The sequence below is a fragment of the Fundulus heteroclitus genome, unplaced genomic scaffold (assembly GCF_011125445.2).
Source record: "Fundulus heteroclitus isolate FHET01 unplaced genomic scaffold, MU-UCD_Fhet_4.1 scaffold_473, whole genome shotgun sequence".
Taxonomy (NCBI): domain Eukaryota; kingdom Metazoa; phylum Chordata; class Actinopteri; order Cyprinodontiformes; family Fundulidae; genus Fundulus; species Fundulus heteroclitus.
This window is the reverse complement of record NW_023396894.1, coordinates 22,968-44,634: the sequence shown is the minus strand read 5'-3', so window position 1 is coordinate 44,634 and position 21,667 is coordinate 22,968. Positions and strand designations below refer to the sequence as shown.

General features: G+C 40.0%; 1 protein-coding gene across 1 annotated transcript in view; it reads right to left on the bottom strand.

Annotated features, from left to right (window-relative positions):
- Positions 1-5,359: 5,359 nt before the first annotated feature.
- Positions 5,360-21,667, bottom strand: part of mier2 (mesoderm induction early response 1, family member 2) — a 28,417-nt gene continuing 12,109 nt past the window's right edge. Inside the window, exons 3-12 of the mRNA XM_036132133.1 lie at positions 20,619-20,732; positions 20,199-20,301; positions 16,608-16,687; positions 13,835-13,904; positions 12,979-13,124; positions 12,563-12,644; positions 11,367-11,461; positions 11,148-11,278; positions 8,887-9,029; positions 5,360-7,077 (exon numbers count right to left, since the gene is read on the bottom strand). Coding sequence (XP_035988026.1) covers positions 6,659-7,077; positions 8,887-9,029; positions 11,148-11,278; positions 11,367-11,461; positions 12,563-12,644; positions 12,979-13,124; positions 13,835-13,904; positions 16,608-16,687; positions 20,199-20,301; positions 20,619-20,732 — 1,383 coding nt within the window. The 3' untranslated portion in view covers positions 5,360-6,658. The remainder of the gene's footprint in view (positions 7,078-8,886; positions 9,030-11,147; positions 11,279-11,366; positions 11,462-12,562; positions 12,645-12,978; positions 13,125-13,834; positions 13,905-16,607; positions 16,688-20,198; positions 20,302-20,618; positions 20,733-21,667) is intronic.

Here is a 21,667-nt window from a genome sequence, read left to right as displayed (position 1 = left end):
AGAGAGGCAGCCAATAGGGCAATAGTTACTGTGGAGGAGTTGCAGTGGTTCACATCTTAGGTGGATAAGTCTGTTGGCAGCAGGACACTGACTTTATTTTGTGAGGACCCCGATGGCGGCCGCAAGCGAAAACGTGCAGGTCTGTTAACAAAGTTGTATTTTCAGCGCCTGAAGTGTTGCTGGAGTCCTCACACAAACAAAGCTCCACAAATCTGGCCTGTATGGAAGAGTGGCAAGAGGAAAGCCTCTAGTATGTATAACTTTCTGTTTGCTACAAACCATGCAGCGAGTACAGCAGAGGCAGGTGTCCTGTTCAGATGAAAGCAGAACAGAACGTTTCGGACTTTGTGAAAAAACCCATTGTGCAGAAGGGAAATGAAATTTAATATACGTAACTTTAAGCAAATCAGATCGTCAATGAGAATCAGTTCTGCTAAAATGTTCTTACACTCAATGATATTTTCACACATAGACTACTGCATCACAACCTACTCACTCACTGGAGACACAACTTTAAAACAAAGAGAAATATTATAAAAAAAAAATCCTTAAAAATCTTAGATCAAAATCCCCTGTCATTTCATCAGTGTCACATTTTGGAAAAAATATTATATGCTCAAGTTTGAAAATTTTATTCATTTTAAAAATAGTTGTTTAATTTACAAAGTTCTGAATGGATTAGCCCCACCTCCACTTTCTACCTACTTTAGACCTGGCAGACGTATCTGCACCAGAGCCTCTTCCAGAGGAGACCTAGAGATCCCCCACAGAAGAACAACCTTTGGACAAACCGTTCTATCAGTCAGAGGGGGTCACTTCTGGAACAGCCCCCCAACAAACATCAGGGAATGTCCCACTTACTGCACATTTAAAAAGCGCCTTAAACAGTTTCTTAAAAGTTCTCAGTCATGCACTCTCTAATTTTATTTTTTGTAATGTCATTGTTTGAACGTGTGTCTATGTGTTTTGACTGATATTGTATTTTGTGATCCTGTGTTTTTTATTTTTTTATTTTCCCTGCCTTAGGATGACAGATGTTAATTAGCAACTGTGCTATAATCTGGCTCATTTACAATCTGTACAGGAGTATAAGATTGTTCATTAATGCGCACTGTCCTGATTAAATATATAAACACAGTCTATCACCCTGAACACAGCGACCCTACTGCAAAACATGGTGGTGGCAGCATTATGCTGATGGGACGTTTTTTCTTTAGCACACACAGGGAAGCTGGTAAGTTGATTTAAATACAGGTCATTCCTGGTTGGAAACCTGTTAGACCGATGTTACAAAAGACCTGAGACTGGGGACGGAGGTTCACCTTCCCGCAGAACAATGACCCTAAAACATACAGCCAGAACAATGGCCCGTTTTAGGGTGATTGTTCTGGTTGTATGTTTTGATACTGTCAGAGCAACAATGGCTCGACTCATGTGCACGTCTTTGGATGGGCCAAATAAAGACTAAACGCAGGTAAATACCATTGAGAGCCTGTTACAAGACGTGAGGCTGATTATTTCCAGACAACCGATCTGAGCATGAGTAATTTAGTAAGGCTGGGGTGGTGGGGGGGGGGGGGGTTCAATCAGTTATTGCTTGTCGCATAAAATCCTATGAAATACATTGTGAGTTAAGTTTATATCATGACCAAATCATGAGAAACCTCAAGGGGTGTAAATACTTCTGCAAAGCGTCGTAGTTGAGGTTTTGACAAATTAAGAGGGTTTGAAATTAAAAGAACATCTCCATCTCATTAAAAAGGGAATCTTAAAAAGCCTGTGGACCGAGCATCAACTATCTGGACGACTCCAGCCCTCTGTAACCTTTGACCCGGCAGGCATTGACCCCCCCCCCCCCCTCCCCGAACTATATTAGTTCAGCGCTGTGGAGGTAAGCAGATTAACGTCCGCACGCGTCTGCTAGGAATTGCTGCTTTTATTGACTTTTGCCCATATGCAAAGGGAGTGAAATCAGATGAGGTCAGACTGCGTGGAGCGTTGAGTGGCTGCAGGTAACAGGGGAACGGAGCCGGAAAAGATGAGTCTTCTCTGCCCTCTTCTGGTTGTTTCCATCATAGATGCCTGAAATCTACATCACCTTCCAGACGTTTCAACTTCCTTTATGATTAAATGCTACGGTAGCCCCCCGTTGACTGATTAGTATATTGTTCAATAATAGATTCTGATTAGGAATCTATTATTAAGGAAATATCTGTTTACCGTCTAAAGTGCTCAGCTGGGGAATACGTCCAAAACCAAAAGTGACAAACGACCAGATGAATCGAAAACATGAAAAATAAACGTTTCATTTAAATATGCGTTAAGCCCTTTGTTATGTCAGTTCAGGGGAAAATTAGCTTGTCTGCAAAAACACAACAGCAGGCGGGGTCTGTTGCTTTGCTTTCATCAAATCTTTTGAAAAGCAGCTGAACTTGTTGTGAATGCCCCTATGAAAGGTTTTGCTTATAGACTCCCATTTTTTGTGTATTTATAGCTCTTCTGTCGTTTTGTTTCAAATGTACTTGCTCCGCAGGGGATTTCTTTATTTATGTATTCATTTTTTTTACTTCTGTGAAACCTTTTGGGGTTTTTGTTCGTGCATTTAAACACAATTAGCTTAAAGTGCCATTAAAAAAAAAAGCAATAGCCCCTTAAAGGTTTTGTTCCGTTTCTGCTTTTTGTCACATTTAAATGCTTCGGATCATAAAACCAATTTTACTAATCAGATAAACATAGCCTGAGTAAATACAAAAAGTTGTCAAATGATGACCTTATTTATAGAAATAACCATCTAAACCAAACCGGTTAACCGTCACCCTCGGTGGCAACGTCTGCCATAAACACGCTGCAGCAACCGTTAATAAATCGTTGCTATCACTGTGGAAGAATATGACCAACTTTTGGATTTAAGATCTGACTTGGACTGGACCAAATGAGTCATTTAGAGTTGTACTTGTTTTGTATCATTACTTTGCTGCATAACCCAAGTGCGCATCAACTTAAGGTCATTGGCCCGATGGTCAGATATTCTTCAGGATTTTTTGCAGAATTCATGGCAAGTCATTTAGGTCCTAAAGCAGCATAGCATCCCCAGACCACTATACCGCCACCACCATGTTTGAGTGCTGATGTTCCTCCTGAAATGCTGTTAGTACTACAGGAAACAGTGGCTCTATGGGTGGAGTAGTTGTCCTGCAATCAGAAAATTGTGGGATTGATTCCGTCACATGGGCAAGGCACGTAACCCCAATTCGCCTACTGACCTGCATGTGAATGTGAGTGTAATAGGGTGAATGTGGCTATAGTGTGAAACGCCTTGAGTGGTCAGTATGACTGGAAAAGCACAAGTGCCGTACAGCTGTGCCAGGATGCAAACATTTCTAAATGTTCCACTTTTGCCTCGTCAAGCCACAGCATATTTATCCCAAGATTTCCAGGAGAGTCGTGATATTTTATTATAAATATGCGATGGGTCCATGTGGTCTTTTTGGTCAGCAGTGGTTTTGGAATGGGAACTGTCTCATTGATAGCCTTTGTGCCCTGTCTCTGTCCTATTCCTGAGTCATAAACCCTGAAATTGACTGAGGCGCTTAGTGCTTCAGATGATCTGAACTCCTGCATGAGTCGTCAGTTCATTATTTGGAATAAATTACCGTAGGTGGGCAGGTTCACTGCTGTTCAATGTTTTTGCATATGTGGATAATGACATACAAACACTGTTTCGCTAGAGTCCACAGCCTTAGAAAATGCTTTTAAACCTTTACCAGGATGACAGATGTCAATGATTTTGTCATTCATGTTCTTCATTTGATAGGAAGCATGAGGTGTTGCCTCCTTCATGCTGTCACACAGGTTCTATTTAACAGCATTTTGTTAAATATCAAAGTTCATTAAAAACACACATTTTTAAATTGTATACCAAATGTCTATACATTGTGGGTGCTTTAACCAAAGTCAAATTCCTTGAATGTGAAATCATGGCCAAATAAAGCTGATTGTTAATGGTTTAAACTCAGTTTTCCCACCCAAAAAAAATTTCATTTCATGAGCTGACAGCAAACTCTGGTTCACACAGGACCATGTTGGTTTTGATAACTTTTGTCTCCTAATGAGCTAAGGTACAGCAACAAAAACGAAAGGAGTTTATCTGTGTGGCAGCAAGTGCTGTATTTCTCATGTCTTCGCCTGATGAGCAAGAGAAACTTTCTAAAACGGCTTCCGGTTTTTATACCTTTAAAATCAGGTGCAACCTTTTTTAAGTGCCAGTCCTTTTAATCTTTTAGAGTTTACGCTGGTTTGGATATCCAACTGTCTGAGTCTCCCCCACAGGACTGGTTTTCCTTGTTCAGTCTGGTTGAATATCTGGTTTACCAAGAGAGCCGTGTCAGGAAGTGGAGGTGAGATAATCATTAGACGCATAGCCTCCTATTTACATTTTTGAGAAACAAAGCAGTTTTTGTGATAGCAGCCGGCGAGATAGTCTCAAGTATTTTAGCCCCCCCCCCCCCCCCCCCCGAAAAAACAAACAAAAAGTGCTATGAAAAAGGGGAGATTGAACATTCATGTTCAAATGTGGATTTTTAACGAACCCTAGAAATGAACTGTTTTTCTTTCTGTATTTGTGATTAAATAAAATTAAACAACAAACATTAAAAAGACTCAAAACCAGCCCAAATTTGACTAAAACCTTTGCAAAATTACTTAATTTTCAGTCTTTTTAACTTCTCTCTAAAACAATTTTTGACTTTAGGTAAAGGATCCAAATGTCACAAAGATCATTTCAGGTCGACAGGATTCACCACGACGCCCTCAAAGCAACTCAGCACTACAGTTTAATGTTTGCACTGGTGAGTTTAATTTCACATTTTTATTTACAAAATATATTCAAAAAGAAATATGATGAAAGCAATTTAGAATAATTTGAAAATATATATATATATATTTATAAGAACAAAAAGGAATAAACCAAAAGACAGATTTCAGCTAATTTTTTCTGCTTCCAACCATCTGTGTTTAAAAAGACAAAAAATAAAGAGACCGACTCCGATTTGAACAGGGATCACACGAACAGTTAGAACCAGAAACAAGAAATGAGCGAAGACAGACGGAAGCATGAAAGTGGATTGAACTCAGTTCATCTGTGGAACTTCTTAAAAATGCAGCGACATGTAAATACAAACAATACCGACATGACTAAAAGCTCAATTCAACTCTTATTACCATTATTACATAAATAAGCAAATAACGTGTACAGACATTGCTTGCCCCAGTCACACATGAACAACAATATTCATTTTTACTCTACTTTCCTGAGTGCTGCTGCTGCTTTGTTTATTTAAAATAACTGTTTCATTCAAGCTTTTTTTTTTTTTAAATCAAAAAGCAAACCATCTGCAGGGATTTAAAACATGGACTGTATTACTAAGTTATCCAACTAAGATCACGGAGCACTCACACACCTGAAACGTATTGTGATAGGAGACAAAAACACTCCAGATGTCGCTCAGCAAATGTGCATAACTCAGTTGCTTTTATTTTTTATTTTTTTTTAGGAAATAAAACATCAGAGTATCTGGCCAAAAATGAATAGAGCCCCGTTGGAAACAATAAGTAGTTTGGGGTGGGGGTAAAGGTTGGGCCATTCCTCGGCTCAAAGGTGTGACCCCCCCATGGAAACTGAGAAGAGAAGTGACTTTAGTTTCAGTCCACGACATTTGTTCATGGCCTTAGAGCAACAAGCTGCGACAAGGTGCTTCTCTCGCTGGATGTAAACAGAAGCCAGTGAACGGCTCTCATGACCCTCTAAGGTGCACCGCGATCCTGCAGCAGCTGACAAACTGAACAAGGAGACGGGGGAGTCGGTGACCCGCGTCCCTAACCCTTATCCGACCTTCGTTAACCTCAGGATATAGCATCGAAGTGCACGTTGTCAACTGATGCATTTAATGAATACAAGTAAAAAAGGGACAACTTGGCTCCGTTCTCTGGCCGATAGACTGGTGCATGTCAAGTAAAACATTATTCAACTTAGAGTTAGAATTCATTGTTGTGCTCCATGTGCTCCTATATGGCTTCGTGTTTAAAACAAATCTCTTTATAAACTTCAGTTTCAGTTCAGGTTTTAATGTAAATCCGAAAGATTTCTGCCCGAGAACCTTAAGAGGAAAACGGGCAGAAAGGAAGAAAAGGAGGCAGCCGTGAGAACGAAGGGGAACCTCAAATAAACATCGGAAAATAACAGCAGCCATAAAAGGGATAGAAGAGAAGATAATAAAGGTGCTGGCTCTTTTGTTATGTACCTGTCCAACCTTGCCTTTCTAATAGTAAAACAAACAAAAAAAAAAAAAAAACGGAATAAGTTACGGGTTGTGAGATAATGGATGTGATTTAGAAAAAACTGGCCTGCTGCACGCATCCCATACACTGTGCTCTTGTAAGTTTTGTAATTCTCAGATCTACACATCATCGATTCCTGGCAATCAGCAGTTAACAATGGACGGACGCCGTTGATGGCACGGTCTCCTCCGGAGCAAAAGGTCCATCTTTTCCTGACGTAAAGACTTAGATGACCAGTTAAATATCTCTAACGACACCTCATCCGAGATGATAATTTGCCACGTTCCCTACACTCCACCTGAGAGCGAGAACGTTAATAGGGCTAGGGGTGCAGCAGGCTGCCAAACGCCTGGAAGCTTGATGAGAGGACAGCGGACGAGGAAGCCGAGGTGGAAGGAACGCCCAGTTCCACCTGCAGCTTGTGGGAGGCGTGAGTCCCACCGCCCGCCGCGCCGCAGCCAGAGTCGTCAGAGACAAAAGGCCGGCCGTGCATGTGCAGCTGGTAGAAGCAGGAGTTCAGAAAGCCGTGGTCGTCGTCGTCACGGTGGTGTGGCGGGTTTCCACAGGCCCACTCGGAGCACTGATCAGAGGGTGGAGACTGGGGCTGGACCGGAGCCGAGGGACGGGCCGAGTCAGGGCGTCCGAGCTCGTCCATGGATGGGAAAGAGAACGGACAGTCGAAAAGCTGCTGAGGACATTCGTCGGCGCACAGCTCGGATAGACTCATCACCAGCTCACCGTCTGAGCACAGAGAGAGAGATACAGGTGATCAACGAAACAGCCCGGACCAACAGGCACTCAGTGTTTTCATATAATAATAATAATAATAATAATAATAATAATAATAATAATAATAATAATAATAATAATAATAATAATAATAATAATAATAATTATTATTATTATTTAAATAGTTTAATTGAGAAGAAAGTTAATTCCATAAATTCCAATATATTCCATCTAACGTAAATAATAATAAAAAAGTAAAATAATAAAGTGCAAATGTTCTTCAAGAAATGACTGGACCCCGTGTTACCAGTGACAAATGGAAGTCCTGAGTGGGATTAAAAAACTTGATTCGGTGTGCAACAAACAGTCTAATCTAATTTATATTGAGCCTTAATTCAAGTGACACAAACATGAAGGCCAAATTTTTTTCAATGTGTGGAATTAAAGTTACTTTTAGTTTACTAAAACTGTTTTTGCTGGACTTTGTCAGATAATTTCTAATCAGTTAAAAGAAAGGCAAATAGTCAGGCAGGTCATCAGTGTGAAGAAACTCAAGGACCCCAAGAAATAATGAGCAACGAGCAATTTTGGAAAAAAAAACCTTTCACCGAGAACCAACAGTGTTCAGACGGAGCTCTGAGCACAAGCTCATCTAAGATCAAAAATATTTTCTGTGAAAAGATTAGATCAATAAGCATTTCTCCTTATGGTATGAAAGGCATACCGAGCCTCTCGTGTATTCATACCTTTTCATTTTTACACATCTTAATTATTCAAAACCAATTTGAGTTTGGATAATAATAATAATTAAAAAAAACTACACAGATTATAGCATAGAAAAAAAACATAATTTCACACACTTTTGTACATTTATGATGAAAAAAGATCTAAAAATGGTTCAACCTGAGCTTAAAGCTTCAACACAATATTAACCCATGGGAAACTAATGAAATGGATTAACCAACTTTAAGAAATAAAATCATTTGCCGATCTTTCGACAAAGCCTTGAAGCGTTCTTCCCCCCAGTGTTGGAAAAAGTCTGTGATGCAACTAAACGAGTGATGGTGAAGGGTGTTATTACTATCTGGTGACATTGTATGTATCAAGGTAACACTGATGAAAATATTGTCATTTTCTCGTGACAATCTATCTCATAAAGATAAGATTGGAATCGCCTCCAACGGCCAAGTTATTGACTTTCAGTGACCACATTCTTTTACCCCGTTTTCTTTACCTGCAGGCCCAGCCTGCTTTCTGTGGCGTGTGTGGACGGAGGTCATGGGTTTAAGAGAAAGCGGGGAGTTCGTCTGCGCCTGGGGCGGCCTTCCTCTTCTGCAGCCCAACGCCGACGTGAACCGTGCGCAGACAGGCATGCACACCCACCAAACAGAGACATGCATTCGTGCATGCACCAACAGAACGGGACACGTGACAGAAAGGATGGGAGAAAACAAAGGTGGGGAGACATGACAAAACATAATGAAGATGAAGCAAAAACGATGTGATCTTGATGGCAAAAATAAAAACATAACAATTTTGCACAATAAAATCCTAGCAACAGCGTGTATGACTTCTTTAGAGAAGACTTCCAGCTTTAGTGGAAATTAAATTCTAACTTTTTACAAAATAGCTAAGAAAATATGTTTATTTTCCCTGCAGTTTTTTTCAGCATGTCATCACATTAATAGTTAAAAACACAACTGTAACTAATGCATCCATGTGACTTGCATGTTTTCATGACAATCTGTAAGAGAGACTAATTTTTACAGCAGCGTATATTCAGCTCAACAGCCGATTACTTGAACTTTTACTGATTCCTACCTTGTTTGCTCAGATCCAGACTGGTGTTTGCAGTAAACGGGGACTCCATCGGTTTGGAGCCCATGGAGATCTGCGACAGCAACCCCAAAGTGCTGTTGCTTCCCTCGAGATCTCCCGCCTCCCCGTCCTGGTCTCCGTCCTCACTGAAACACAAAAGACACACAATCACTAAAGATGTGAAACTCTAATCTGTTGACACAGATTCAATGTGGTACTGAAACTGTCGCGGTGCCCAGTGCACTCATGGTTAAATGGACTCAGAAGTAACAGGCTCCAGTGGAAAGCAGCAGGTAGGGTTATGCAATGCGTGGATTAGAGGAAACGGTTTAACTATCTCATGTCCTTGATGTAAGGCTTAATTATCAACGATTGTGCCACTAACGACCGGAGAGGTCAAAACAAGCGACACCTTGTGTTTAATCTCTTCAGGATTCGGAGAAGTTATTCAGGTCTTTACCAATCTTTTTCAATAAAGTCATACCGTAATAATCGAAAAAAAGCTTCTCACGTTTTGTTCTGTTTTCTCAACAGGAAAATATCTTTGTTACTTTTAGATTGAACTGGGCGGTGAGAACAGGAAGCTGATGTCTTTCTCTTCCTACTTTTGTGAGAAGCAAAACGTACATTTGCTTAATTTTTTGATCTACTGAACCATAATCCTAAAAGCAACGGACTCACACACTGATTTATGAGAACAGGTACACCCCTGATAAACAGATGTGAAGGAGCTTCAAAGCAGGAACTCAGAAGAGATTATTCTCAGAACAAGAAACTAGAAATAATAATACTTGAAATAATATTTGATAGTGCAAAGCCAGTAGAAGTATACAATTGTGAGACGACATCAACTGTTTTGGAAAGCTCTCAATAGCTCTCAATAGTCTGCTGGTATTTTGGTCCATTCCTCCTGACAGAACCGGGATAACTCATTCAGGTTAGCGGTGTTGTGTCGTTTCTGAGTGATTCTTTCAAAAGAACGACACAGTCGAGTGAATAAACTGAACCGAACCACTTCATTAACTGACTCGTTCGCCTCTCAGTGCAGTTGAGGAGAAGGTCAACGCGCGTCCCGGTCGGTACGAACCTGAACGAAGCACCGACTTCCCTGAGTGATTCCTTCTACCGTTTCCTCTTGCGGGGGATATGCTGTTGTGCCACAGGGAATGGTACCTCTTTCTCCAAGCTAGCTGCCAATCACGAGTCAAGCCACATGAAAACACACACACCTCCTTGTTTAAGATAAAAAGTGAGCTCTGTGCCTTTCTATGGCCTAACCCTGACCCTAGCCCTAACCTTTACCAGTATACACCTAAAGCCAAGCCCAACCTAAGCCTAACAGACACCACAGTCCTAAACCCATCCTAGCTCAGGGTGACGACCCCCTCCTGTCCAGTAGGTGTCTGCAGTCCACTATTTGCTTGTTTTGCTCTTTTCAGGAAGCAGGTAGATGGGCTGATAGATACTGAAATCCCGTCAGTCACCGGCCCAGCTTTGCTTGGCCTCCGGACCAGACCGGAGCAAGCAGCATTGGTCCACGCTTCTCTCTGACTGGCTGAGCAGTTCTCCCAGAGCATATTTTGGATAAAATAAATTATTGTTTCCATGGATCCGCTCGTCTGTCTCCCATTTTTGTCATCGCCTGCGAGTGGGGCGTGACAAACAAAGGGAGGACCAAAGAAAGGTCCTTACTCTCACACACACAGCAATGAAACTGAGGGCAGAGAAGAAGGGACAAGAACGATGAACAGCAGGGGAGACATTCAAGAGAGGTTATATACTCTATATCTGCACTGAGGTAATATCTTATTTGTTTAGTTAACTGATTTTTTAATATTTGTTTTTGTTTTCTTTAAAGGTATAATGGACGATCTTATGGCGGGGGGAATCAGCTTTTCTATTGGCTGTCCCACATGCCAGTCTTGCCGACCTGACACCAATGTGCGCGCTCGTTCCTAGCTAGTTTCCTTGGTTTCAGCCGTTAATTGTAGCTCTGCTGCTCTCCCCGTTTAATTTGAAAATGGCAGAGAGTCAAAAGAAGCAAACTGCCGCTGAGCTAGACACTATAATACATCCAGTCAAATTCACTTTATTTAACACTTTAGACAGTAATAACAACACAAACTGCTTAGCAGAATAAAAACAAAACAAATCTAAAAGACTTTGAATTGAAAGTCATTATTTTCAGATAGTACAAATTGCCATCTTTTAATTACTACTAACATCTTCCATTTACCCCAAAGCATTTCTGCAGAACTACTCACATGTTCCCCGACTGCATGCTGTACTTCTTCCGGCTCATCCTGGTGGCCTGCTGGGTGAAGAACACGTGCCGCTCAGACTTCTTCCACATGTAGTAGTACGCCACACACTCGCCAACGGAGCGCGTTCGTACCTGTGAGGACAGAGACACCAACAGGTCGCACCAGAGCACATATTTAAGGGGATGTTGATGACGAGCGCTTGGAAATGTAATTACTCGCCTTATTAGCCTGAATGAGATGGAAGTTCTTCCCGTAAACACGATAGCCGTTCTCAAAGTTCCTACACTCCTCCTCGCTCCAAGAGCACAGCTCCTCTAAGCGCGGTAGACACACAGAGGTTCATGTAATGGATTACAAGAAAAATCCCTCACTGCGTGCTGAAAATCTACCCGCACAGTCCTCAGCTAGAGCTCCTCCACTGGTCTCCTCCACAGAACAGACATGAAGCCCAGCTTCTGGGATTACTAAAACATGCTTCTACTGCATATAGGCCACAGAAACATAACTGAACAGCTCAAGTACAGTGGAAATTAGGCACTTCACTTAAGATTACCAAAAATGTTTCTACTGGCAAAATACCAGAATGATGAGACCACTCTTTTAGAGAGTTTTGTTTTCTTTAGACTGAGATGTTCAAGATATGTGGAAACAGAAAGCCCAGATCATGCTGTCATGGCTTTGTAAGCTTCTGATAAGTTCATTTACAACACTTCAAACACGTCGCCTCCTCGTGTAATGTCATGAAAAAAAGAGGCTAAACCAGCCAAGATATATCAAAATGAGAAATGTGGACCTCCAGACGTCTGGTTCATCTCCAGATATCTGAAGCTGCCACCTTCCTCTTAAAAAAAAGAACAAATAAATAAAATATGGAAGCATAAACAGGATGGGAACGTCCAGCAATCATACTGTTCAGGAAAGGATGTAGGTTCTGTTTGCAGGGATGAGTTCTGGTGCTAAATGTCTGAGTCAACCCCCAGAACAAAAGCAAAAGACTTTGTGAAGATGCTTGTGAGGCTGGGAGGAGAGTCAGTGTCCATGGTGGAAATTTTGGATAAAAATCTGAAGACATCATCTGGAAAGCTGAGGCTTGGGCACTGGTCGGCATTTCAGATGGACAGTACCCTAAGAATACAGTCTGGCTAGACTTTATTGTTTAAGGACAATAAAGTCATTTACCTGATTTCAAGTGTATATTCAATTGGAGTAGAGCGGGTTGTAGACTTTAAAGTAGTGCGCATTTATCTTTTACATGAGCCCCGTTCTTCCTTAGCAAAACTTTTAGACAAAGGATTATATCCACATGTTCAACAGCACATCTAAATTGGGTTTCTGAAAATCGGACTAAGAGGTGCCAAAAACAGGACCGGTAAAATCAGTTGAACAATCAACCAGGAGAAGAGGAAGAGTCTTACCACTAAATACTTTCACATTGAAACGTAGTCGTCTCAGCGCCTCTTCTGCATTGAAGTTGCATTTTACCAGTTCATACAGTGCCTGAAAGGTCGAGCGAAAGAGAACGCAGACATTAAAACCTTCAACGGGAAGCTTGTCTTCTCTGTGAGCGCTAAATGGAAATGTAGGTAGTTTAATCATGAGGGAGAAGTATAGCTGAACTAGACCAGAAGAATCTGAAGAATCTTTAGAAAATGTTGGCGTTGTTGCAAAAACAACAAACAAAGCAAAAAAGAAACATATAAAGACTCATGCTAAACATTCCTCTGTGCTTTATAGTTATTTAGCAAACAGGAAGTAATGTGTATCTTCATACAGTCACCAGAGTAGTGAATGTCGATGAGAATAGGATCTAACGCCACACTGATTAATGTACCTGTTCATTGTCTTGGACAGTGGCCCCTTGGGTCCATACCGCCCCCTCCTGGCCACAAAGTCTCTGTGCATTCAGCAAAAATTCCTCCACTTCCTGCACAGGCAGAAGGCCGGGCCTCCACAGCAACTGGTCGTCATTGCTGTAGGCTGGAGGAAAGGAATCAGGAAAAAGTGGGATACAAGACAGGAAGGGCAGAGGAAAATGAAGAAAAAGAAAGAGATGATGATGATGATGACAGAAAAGTATGAGCAGTCACTACTTTTGTACTGAGTTAACAAATTTCAGAATCTCTACAGATACATTAAACAGCTGAAACTATTTTCATGAAGTATTTTTGTTCTTGTGCCCTTTTTATTTGAAAGTAGGCTGACAGGAAATGGGGTTGAGAGAGAGAGAGGGGGGAAGACCAGAGCCTGTCCTGACTACAGGCGGTACGGGCAACTGCTGAGGGCGCCGTGGATTCATAGGGGCGCACTGAGGGCAAGTTTTTTTTCTTTAACTTTTTTAATACAATAACTAATATCCTACTACTTTATACACTATTTTGGGATTATACCAAAACCCACCACACCCTATATGAAGCAGTCAAAAAGGTACTCTTTCAGCAGAGTGCAGTCTTCTGCTGACCTGGCAGCACTGAGAGCGCCCGGCGGCATAAAAACTGCTGGCTAGGGCCATCTCTGGGAAAGGCATGCGGCAAAGCTCCACAGGCTGGGAATTGAACCCGGGACCGATGCGTCATCGGTTTAACGCACTACCCCTGTGCCACAGTGGCGCCCCCTCATGAAGTATTTCTTTTTATAAAGTCTACAGCATCTACTCCACAAAACTTGCACCACGAATAATCATCCCTTACCTCTCTCCTCGGATATGTGTGGATTCAGCGGTGGGATTTTTGCTTGATACATGGAGCCGACCATGATCTCCTGCAGAGAAAAACGGTTGAAATCCAAGCATCCGCTTTAAGATGAAACTCTGGTAGTACTAAACTCTAAAGTAAAGCTTACATGACACTCCAAGAGTCTGATAAGACGCACAACTCACATTAACTTATTTAATTCAAAACCAATGAAGGGTTTAGTACCATGGTGACACTACTTTCACTGTAGCAGAATATTTCATGTTACTGGACAGTAATTTCACATGGATCAATTAAGCTCTAATTTCAGTGATGAACAACTGTTCATGCTAATATTTTAAAAAATCTATACTGACCATACATATTATAGGAGTATAAAAGTAATATTTGTATACAATACACAATAGAAGTGAGGACAACTAAATAATACAAAATAAATGTTTTCACTGATATTTTGATCATTTCATTTTAGTGATAAATTCCAAGTCTGAGGTTGGAAGGTCTCATTGCCATCTCCCAAATATTTAACTCCCTCCACAGCTTTTCAATGAGATTCATGTCAAGACTGGCTGGGCCACTTAAAAATGTTCATCTCACTTCTACTCAGAAGAAACACGTTGGTAAAATCAAAGATTAGTTTTAAACCTGAGTTTGTCAGGGCTAACTGTATAAGGTGTTGGCTACAGTTGCAACTGTTAAACGAAAATCTATGGATTTGTCTAAATAAAAAGTGCTCTGTTGGTATTTTTCATGTTTTATTTGCTTTTCAGGATTTTCTAATGTCTATCTATCACACAGAAATCTACCTGATAAAGACCTAGTGCAGGAGTATTGTAAGACTATGACAATAGCTATGATTCCATCTGATCCTCCTGCAAATTTTGAGCGAACTTTTAAAACGTTGCAAAAAAAAAAAAGATAAAGAAAATGCGAATTAGTCATGTTTCAATCCATTAGTCTTAACCAGGCTACATAAAGCACAATTTTGTCAGAAGTGTACGTTATGCATGGTTGTAATACACAGAAAGTAGAATCTAGCATGGAATGAGCATCTGAGAAAAAAAGGTTTTCAGGAATGTGTTGCTGGTACTGGCAGCAGTAAATGCTGTCGGAGAAAGAAATGCCTTTCTACACGCGTTACGGGAATATCCTGGAAGACGGCAACAGCAGAAACAGCCGATCTGTCATGACGTAAATGTTCGCTCCATCAAAACCTGTTTGACAAATGTGCTGCCATCTCCCGTTTTGCATGTTAAAAGACAAAAAAATAAGAAAAAATAAAATAAATCACCTCAAGCAAGCGTAACAACTTTTTGTTACAAAATTAAGGAAGTTATTTAAAATATTGCCGATTACATCACCTTTTTCTAATGTGATACTTCAAACTGGCTTAAGAAAAAATGTTGATGGAAGCACGGCTAAAGATTAGGTCAAATTTTGTGATCAAGAGCAATATAACAGGTTAGGGTTGCTGCGCTTCACCCGTGTCGATGACGTTGGCTTTAAAAATCCCTTGACATCAATAGTTTCAGTCGACACATAATTTTTATGATTTTTTTTATATGCTCAAAAAAATAAATAAATCCAAAAACGATCCCCAAAACTGCCGTGTGTGCGAGTCCCTGTCCTGCAGTAAGTATGTATATGTGTGTGTGTCTGTGCCTCTAACTCAGTGAGGAGTTTGATACCAGTCATTGGCTGCAGTATCCAGTCAAATCTCACACCAACTAACCAATTTGCCCTGCTGACTGACGCCAGCCAGTGCAGACTGCAGCAGACTTACTGACTGATGATCGGGGGTAAAGTCAGCCCCCCCAAAGAAAGTCCCCAGCTTTTATGTATAAACTTTATGCAGAAGCCCAAATTCATTTTACTTTGCAGCCTATTAATCACATTTAATTGCGCTGATAATTTAAATATCCAAATTAATAAAATGCCTAATGAATTCAGTATATACACTTTAGAAATATTAGTCCTTTAAAGTTACAGTCTCTGGTATTTCACTTTAACTAAAATGTGTAACAGAAAGATTTTCTGCCCTTGGAGCTGCTCTCCCGACAGAACTGAGACCTATTTTTGTTTCTTGCCAGTTGAGTCTCATCATATTTGACATGCTGAATATTCAATGTTGTTTATTTGTAAATGCATGAATAATTAGAGCTTACTTTTAATTTCTTACTAATAATGAAGGTGGTGCTCATAACAACCCATACTTTAAAGAGCAAAACCTCGTTTCCATTTTATTTGTGGGATAAAAAGACCAAATTGAAACTCATACAGAAAATAATGAAAAGTAAAAGAAAATGATCAACAGATTAACAAAAAATAAATAAAGCATAGTTGGCAGCCCTAGAAAAATATTGTTTTTCTTCAAAGAGAAGCTGAGGACAATCAGATATTCTGATTGTTGTTCCTCTTTTGAAAAAAATCGAACCTTTTAATTCTGTAACACTATTCAGTGAGGAAAATCTTGAAGAATTGTTTATTTTACAAAACCAATGGTTCAAATATTACTGCCGCCATTTCCCTGGGGTATAAATAGGAAGTGAGAAAGAGATCAATGCCTCTCTTCTATTCGTCAAAACAGGAAGGACAAGACAGCTTGCCAGTCAACTATGGCAGATATGGGCTGACCTTCACACCAGGAAAAAGCTACTAGCATAAGGTTGCCCATATCTACAGTCAAGGCAATGATAGAAAGATTTAAAAACAACTGCAAGTGTGACAAACAAGGCTGGGCGAGGACTCAACGTGATTCTCAGCAGCTAACCTTATGCTCTTCATTGGATGGAATAGATGAATCATCAGTGTCCTCATCTGATGAGCTGACATGTGTGGCTTTGTCTCCATCTGAAAGAGACAAAAACAGCGCAAATAGGATCAGGCCAGTACGTCGAAACACAGCGCATCTTCATACGAGTAAGCCTTTGCAAAGCAGCTGTGGTCTCAGGCAAAACCAGGAAACGCTTTCATTAGAAACATCAGGTGCTCTTGACCAGCAATATGTATACTTGGATTTTTGATGGTAAAGCTTCCTTGTATGTTGGAAATACGGCTAAATCAAGAAAACTGTCCACGGATTAAAGATCAATGCCTTGCAAAAAAGGAAGTGGCGACAACATTATAGAAGCCCTGATTGATCCTGAAGATACAGGATAAAAGTAACGGACCAGTGGCAGCTTCATCTGGATGCTAGAAGAAAAAAGATCATTTAAACATTATGAACAGCATACCTTCCTACATCATTTATATGACTCAACCTTTCTCCCCGTCTCCAATAAGCATGCTCCTATTAAGAAAATTAAGGGGGAGTGGTAGGGACGATCCCTGGCTTTCAGGAAGTCTACTAGAGTTAATTTATTTAGGAAAGAAATATTAGACACAAGATAGATTTTCAAAATCTCCTGCTGATTGGATTCTATTTAAAACCTTATAAAATAAAAATACACTGGTGGCAAAAAAAGTCTGAAGCTGAGATTGATTTAAGGCCAGTTACAGATAATGTAAATAATCCTTAAAAAAAGTTTATTTATCTCTGCAGTACCGAGACTCTCTGAAAAAGCTCAAATGGATGGGAGAATGAAGCCGCTATCGTGAACCAGTTCAACAAACACTTTCAGTGTGGGGTCTCTTTCCTGAGACACACATTTAACACAGGTTCTCCCTTCCCAGGAACTGATACAGGTTTAGAATGATTTGAAACCCATTTCAGTGACTCAAGTTCACAACGCCCTAAAGAAAATGGATCAGAAAAAAAATCTGCAGGCCCATACAACCTGGAGTTTTCCCTTTTAAATATGGCTGCAGTTATCATTAGAGAACATGTTGCACATAGTTCTATTTAAGTATATAAACCAATACAGCACCTGCAGTTGAGAAAGCTGCCTCCCTTACATAAAGTTTGTGAACTTTCTGATTTAAACTACCACCCAACCTCCAAAATTCCAGTATAGGCAAAGATCCTTGAAACTCAGGTTAACTTGCAGCCAAAACACTTTTTATTGGATAACACTTTTTATCGGATTTACCCTCGCCACTCTATTGAAAATCATTCACTGTATTTGGCAACATTGTTGGTTTATGTTAATCTACGAACTGTAAAGCTTTGCTGGGTAAACTCTCACATTATCTCAGCACCATTCTGTCCAACAGCGTTAGCAACTATTTGCATGCTTCTAATTGGTTGCTTTTAAATGTTCCCCAGGTTTCTACAGACTTTGGTAAAACAACATTCTCCCATCCTGCACCCTGTTCATGGAATAATCTACAAAAATTAGTAAAAGACTCGATCACACGGCAGGATATTAAAGTATTCGGTCGATTTTCACCACACGTAACGATAAAACAAATCCTAGATAAAACAGGTTTGTTCGTACAGTGTGTGGAGTGGCGAGCACAAACAGATTTAGCTTAAGATCATTCAGACGTCAGACGGGAATCCTCTCAAGAGCAAACGTGAGTTCAAAGTAAATAAACATGGATGACCAGGAAGAATAATGGTGATAGTCTGTGGACTGATTTTAAGAGAGAAAAACCATAACAAAAAAAAAAAAAAAAGGCGTTGGTCAAACAAGCAGAGACAACATGACCGGGGGCTTTACGTTTGCTGCACTATGATATGGAGGCAAGTTTTTTTCCCCATCTCTGGGAATTCCTGGCCTCCCTTTCTGATTGGCTACACATCACATTCAACAGGCTGTCTGCCTGTTGAATGGGGAAAGACAATCCAACAAGTTAAATATCCCCGATTTGAGGTCGGAGAGGTCCCAACGTTCCACCGAGCGGACCTGACCGTTCTTAACACCCCCCACATGGCAGGAATATCTCTTAAGATTATCTTGAGACACAACGATAATCGACGCCTCTCAGAAGAGGGAGATCGGGGGAAAAAAAAAAAAATCGGGCTAAAAGCGCTGAGGGTGTCTTTTGTTGAGACTCAATTGTAATTTCAACTCTAATGTCTTATTCCCATTTCATGGTGCGATTGTATTGTTTGTGATCACTTATCTGTTTTACATTGGTATTTTTGTAGCTGCTACTTTGGCCAAATCTCCTGTGTAAAATAGATTTCATTCTCAATTTGACTCCCTGGTTAATAGAAGGTAAATAAAACAATAGTATTAAAATATAAAGAACCTTTCAGGTATTTGGACCAGCGGTATGTCTGGAGCACAAAGAATGAAGCAAACACTGAAAAACCCCCCCAGCATGCTCAAATTGAAACATGGCAGTAGCTCAGTGATGCTCTGGGGTAGCTTTTGCTCTCTGTAGCACTGAAAGGCAAGATGATTCAATCAAATAGCATGAGAGAAAAAGTCAGGCCATCTGTGAGGAGGCTGACCACTGACTATCAAACATTTTGGGAATCACAAGCATCTCTCAAAATCCCCCAAAGCTGGATTTCAGAGGACGTCCTCCAAGATAAAACAGTTGCCATCATAGTCACCTGAAATGAGCTCTGTAGAAAACCTCTGGTGGGATTTGAAAACAGCACCTGCAGCATTCAAACCCCAGACTATCGTTTCCCTGAATCTTGAGGAGTGGTCTAGGAGTCATCAGGTATGTTTAGGGGTGGGTAAAAATAGCGATTCATCAATGCATTGCAATCAATTTTTTCTCAACTCAACATCGATTCAGAAAGTACTCTGAATTGATCAGTTCCCCTGGCCACTGGGTTCATGGGCAAAGCTTTGAGTGATTCACGTTGGACGGCCATAAAGCCTGACCAACGAAAACAAAAACCTTCGGTGGCTCTTATAACTCAGCAGTCATGAATGGAAAAGCCTCTTTTCTATTAAACCTCCCAGTTTGGCCCCCGAAATAAAATCACTTATCACATTATCTATGTTCATCTATTTAAATTAACCTTCTTTGACTTGTTTAATGTATACTGTTGCTAAAGTTTATATTGGACCAATAAAGCTGATGAGGAGAAGGGGTGAATAATTTTAGGTGCAAATGTATATAGATAATTTTCCCATTTACAAACTGAGTCAAATTCAGTAAAAGCCAAATAATCGCCTACAGGTGAAAAGTGTTTTGAAACAAAACCTCCAAAATACAAATGTCAAAACTGGTTGTTTAGTTCACTGACACATAGTATCTCAAAAGATAAACGCTAAGACTGTTCTTAAACCTTAGTTTCTACAAATGCATAATCTTCTAAATAATGCTGTGGTGTGAAAAGTTTCTCTTAGCCTTAAGAAATAATAATCTTTTAAATAACTGTTTTTATTTCAGTGCTACACAATATTGTTCAACTGAAAAATTATTAAAGTGATTTTATTTTAATAAAGATGAACAAAAAACAACAACAACAACAAACACAATCTTTAATGGCAATTAATGGCATGTGTGTTACCCTGGAGGCAGCGCAGCAGATCTGGGGTGTTCGAGGAGCTGAGATCATAGGCTGAAGCTTGGTCTTCTTTCTCGCCGTGAAACAGATCCTTAGTTTTCTCATCCTGCTCAGCAGAGAAGGGAAAACAACCAAAATGACCGTAGGACTCAGAAAAAACAATCCTAAATCTTGTCTTTATTTGAAATCGTCATTGAAATAAAACACAATATGAATGAGGAAGTGCAAATCACGTTACATGTTTAGACATCATCGGAAACATGTAACGTGGATCATTTTTGTGCTTTTCGTTCATTTGATTGACTTAATAAAAACTCAGAAATCAGACATATAGTCAAAGTAACGACCAAGACATTTGTGGAGAAAGTTGTATAAAATCTCAATAACTAAACTAGTTGATAAATGCTTTTTGTTGAATCTCACCGTATCCAGGGTCATATCTGGCAGAGTGGTTGTTATAGGACATGTTTCCTTCTGTGGATTGGATACTGGATATCCATACAAAGCCAGCAGCTCATCCAAGGGAAGCTCCCTGACCTATAAGAGGAGCGAAATGAGGGATAAGACAAAAACAATGTGATTTAATTCAATACAGATTTTATAAATTAAACAGAATTTTAAATATCAATTTAGGATCACAATTTCTCAACCACATTCTTGACCTTTTAATATCATTTCTTAAAAAAAGCAATTTTTTTTCTTTTTTTTTTTTTTACACAATATGTGCCACAGAAGATTAATACATCAAGATACCATGAATTTATTTCCAATAGGTTGACGCTCAGCACGAGTGACCAAAGATAAAACTAGCTTTTTCCAAAACAAAAATGATAGGTTGAAATCAAGATCCAACACTATAGGGGGAAAGTTTTTCCCTGCACAAAAAAACTCCCAAAATACAATGACATCATCTGTAATTTCTTAATGTCTAGCATGTCACTTCCTGTATGACTCTGTCAGTCACGCACCTGCTTCTGAGGGAATCCAGGCCGACTCTTCTTGATAAAATTACTTCAGTTCATTTATGTTTGCAGGCAATTATTTCTGCCCTCTTTAGGTCCTGTCACAGCAATCAATCAGGTTGAGGTTTGGACTTTGACTTTAAACTTTGCTTTTTACTCCTTGATTATGGTCTTTTTTTTTTTTTTTTGCCATTCTGTTGTAGACTTGCTGCTTGAGCGTCACATAACCGTCATGTTAATGACCCAGTTTCAGCCAGTTTTAAAATCATAACCCAATTCACCACCATGCTCGACAGCTTTTATGAATTTAAGCCTATTTGTTGGTTTTAGTTTTTGCCGAACATGCTGGTTTGTATTAAGGCCACATATCCACTGCAGGCTATTTTGTCAAGAAAACAATAAATAAAGATTGCAATGTATCTAGTAGTTCATTTGGATACAACTTTTTGCCCATTTTAACTAGAAGACTCTCCCTGAACATCTGGAAATGTTTTTTATTTTCCCTTGTGT